Genomic DNA, 2,578 nt, shown 5'->3' with positions numbered 1-2,578 from the left:
ACATTTTTTTTGTGGGATCAAAACTTTTCTTATGATGCAGAAACAGACAGAAACACTTTTTTGTTTCACTTAAACGTGTGATTTGTGTTTTCATGTTTGGTTTGTTTGTTGCAGGCGGCGCTGAAAATGCCGAAGAGCACCGCAGAGGAACTGAAAAGGTGACCTGATGATACCGCCGGCATCACGGTTACTGATAGTGACAAGATTACAGGTGTTCATGTGGGAAAGATCTGAATACGCCAAAGTTACAGAATGCTTTAAGGCCACCAGGAGGCAACAGAACCTGTAACTGACTCAGTTGCTGTCGGGTTAAACACCTGTAGACTGACACACCTGTAGACTGACACACCTGTAGACTCCTGTAGACTTTCTTTGAAACGTCAACATTTCAGGACCCAAAGCTTTTTTGATTTATTTACTAGTTTATTAGTTGTCGAACCTCAGATTCAGGAGGAGCAATGCGGATTCCGTCCTGGTCGTGGAACAGTGGACCAGCTCTTTACCCTTGCGGAGCTGCTGAGGGGGGCATGGGAGTTCGACCTGCCAGTCCACGTGTGGATCTGGAGAAGGTTCCCTGAGGGACTCTGTGGGGGGTACTCAGGGAGTATGGGGTACCAGGCTCACTGCTATGAGCCATTTGGTCCCTGTACAACCAAAGTGTGAACTGTGTCCGCATTCTCGGCAATAGGTGGGTGTTGGACTCCACCAGGGCTGCCCCTTGTCCCTGGTCTTGTTTCTGGTCTTCACGGACAGAATCTCAAGGTGCAGTCAGGGTGAGGAGGGGGTCCGGTTTGGGGACTTCAGGATCGCGTCTCTGCTTTTTGCGGACAATGTGGTCCTGTTGGCTCCATCAGACCGTGACCTCCAGCACTCACTGGAGCGGTTTGCAGTCAAGTGCGAAGTGGCGGGGATGCGGATCAGTACCTCCAAGTCCAAGGCCATGGTTCTCTGCCGGAAACTGGAAGCAACTCCCCCCCCCCCACAGCGAGGGAGTTTAAGTATCTATTATTCACGAGTGATGGGAAATTGGAGCGTGAGGTGGACAGGCGGCTCGGTGTAGCGTCAGCAGTAATGCGGGTGCTGTACCGGACCGTCGTGGTGAAGAGAGAGCTGAGCTGCAAGGCGAAGCTCTCGATTTACCAGTCCATCTACACCCCAACCCTCACCTATGGTCACAAGCTTTGGGTCGAGACTGAAAGAACGAGATCGCGGATACAAGCGGCTCAGACATCCGGAGGGAGCTCGGAGTAGAGCCGCTGCTCCTTCACGTCTAAAGGAGTCAGTTGATGTGGTTTTGACATCTGGTTCAGGTTCCTCCGGAGAGGCTTCCTCTGGAGGTTCCGAACACGTCCACCTGGGAGGAGACCCCGGGGCAGACCCAGAACCTGCTGGAGGGATTATATCTCTCAGTTGGCCTGGGAACGCCTTGGGATCCCCCAGGAAGAGCTGGAAAGGTTCGCCGGGGAGAGGGAGGTCTGGGGCGACCTGCTCCACCTGCTGCCCCCATGACCCGACCCTGGATGGNGACTGATGAATGTTGACAGTTTAGTTTCTCTGATTCTGATGCACGTTGAGGATTTCAGTACAAAACCTGAACCTGCTGCTGGTTTTTACAAAACAATAAGTTTCTTATTGACGCACTGCGACTGACTGTTACTGGAAATGGCATTCAGTGCTCCACCTGTTCCTTACCACCTGTTTCTTACGACCTGTTCCTGATCACCTGTTTTTTCTGACCTGTTCCTTACCACCTGTTCCTTCCAACACTACATCCCCTCTGACTCTGGTCTTTCCGTCGTTCAGGACCTGAAGCTGCCGGTGGTCGGCTCTCAGATCGTCGGTCTGATTCCTCTGAAGGCTCTGCTGGACTCTGCAGACTTCTACATCCACAGAGATCGACTGTTCGTCCTGGAGGAGGAGCACAAAGTCCGACTGGTCAGCAGCTGAGTCTGAAAACCGTCCGTCAGCTTCTGTCAGTGCAGCGTCTGAACGTTTGTGTTTGTTTGTGGTCAGGTGATCAGTAAGCTGGGCCTGGACTCCCTCGGTCCGTTCAAGCCCAACGAGAGGATCATCGAGTGAGTCCTCCACCGCTAGCATGTCTGCACCACGCCAGGATGTCTGGTACGACCTCCACAGCCCTCTGGTCCGCTGATGCACCTGTTATCGTTACCTGTGCAGGTACATGGTGAAGCCGCAGGACGACGGACGGCTGGTGTCTTTGTCTCTGCAGCAGTTTGTTCGGAGCGTCGGCGCTCGGACGGCGGCTCCCGGAGGAGGATCGGTTTCTGCTGCCGTCGCCGCTCTGGTTCGACCTTCTTCACCGTCCAGGATTTTCCAGCAGAGTGAGATTTCTCGATATTTTAACGTCTCTGCTGCTCCTGCAGGGGGCGGCGCTGGGCTCCATGGTCGGTCACATGACCTACGGGAAGAGGCAGTTTGAGAACCTGGACGTCGTCATGAGGAGGCTGATTCCTCCGTTTCATCAGGCCATGAACGACCTGCTGCACATGGTGGACGCAGACGCCTCCGCCTTCAACAGCTACATGGTAACAACACACCTGTAGACTGACACACCTGT

At 53.6% G+C, this 2,578-nt stretch overlaps 1 protein-coding gene across 1 annotated transcript in view; it reads left to right on the top strand.

Annotated features, from left to right (window-relative positions):
* Nucleotides 1-2,564, top strand: part of ftcd (formimidoyltransferase cyclodeaminase) — a 15,756-nt gene extending 13,192 nt beyond the window's left edge. Inside the window, exons 7-10 of the mRNA XM_008294344.1 lie at nt 1,804-1,935; nt 2,014-2,075; nt 2,179-2,305; nt 2,385-2,564. Of these exons, the coding sequence (XP_008292566.1) occupies nt 1,804-1,935; nt 2,014-2,075; nt 2,179-2,305; nt 2,385-2,564 (501 nt within the window). The remainder of the gene's footprint in view (nt 1-1,803; nt 1,936-2,013; nt 2,076-2,178; nt 2,306-2,384) is intronic.
* Nucleotides 2,565-2,578: the final 14 nt, after the last annotated feature.

The sequence above is a fragment of the Stegastes partitus genome, unplaced genomic scaffold (assembly GCF_000690725.1).
Source record: "Stegastes partitus isolate 25-593 unplaced genomic scaffold, Stegastes_partitus-1.0.2 Scaffold954, whole genome shotgun sequence".
Taxonomy (NCBI): Eukaryota; Metazoa; Chordata; class Actinopteri; family Pomacentridae; genus Stegastes; species Stegastes partitus.
The sequence above is the reverse complement of the archived record's forward strand: the minus strand, read 5'-3'. Positions and strand labels throughout refer to the sequence as shown.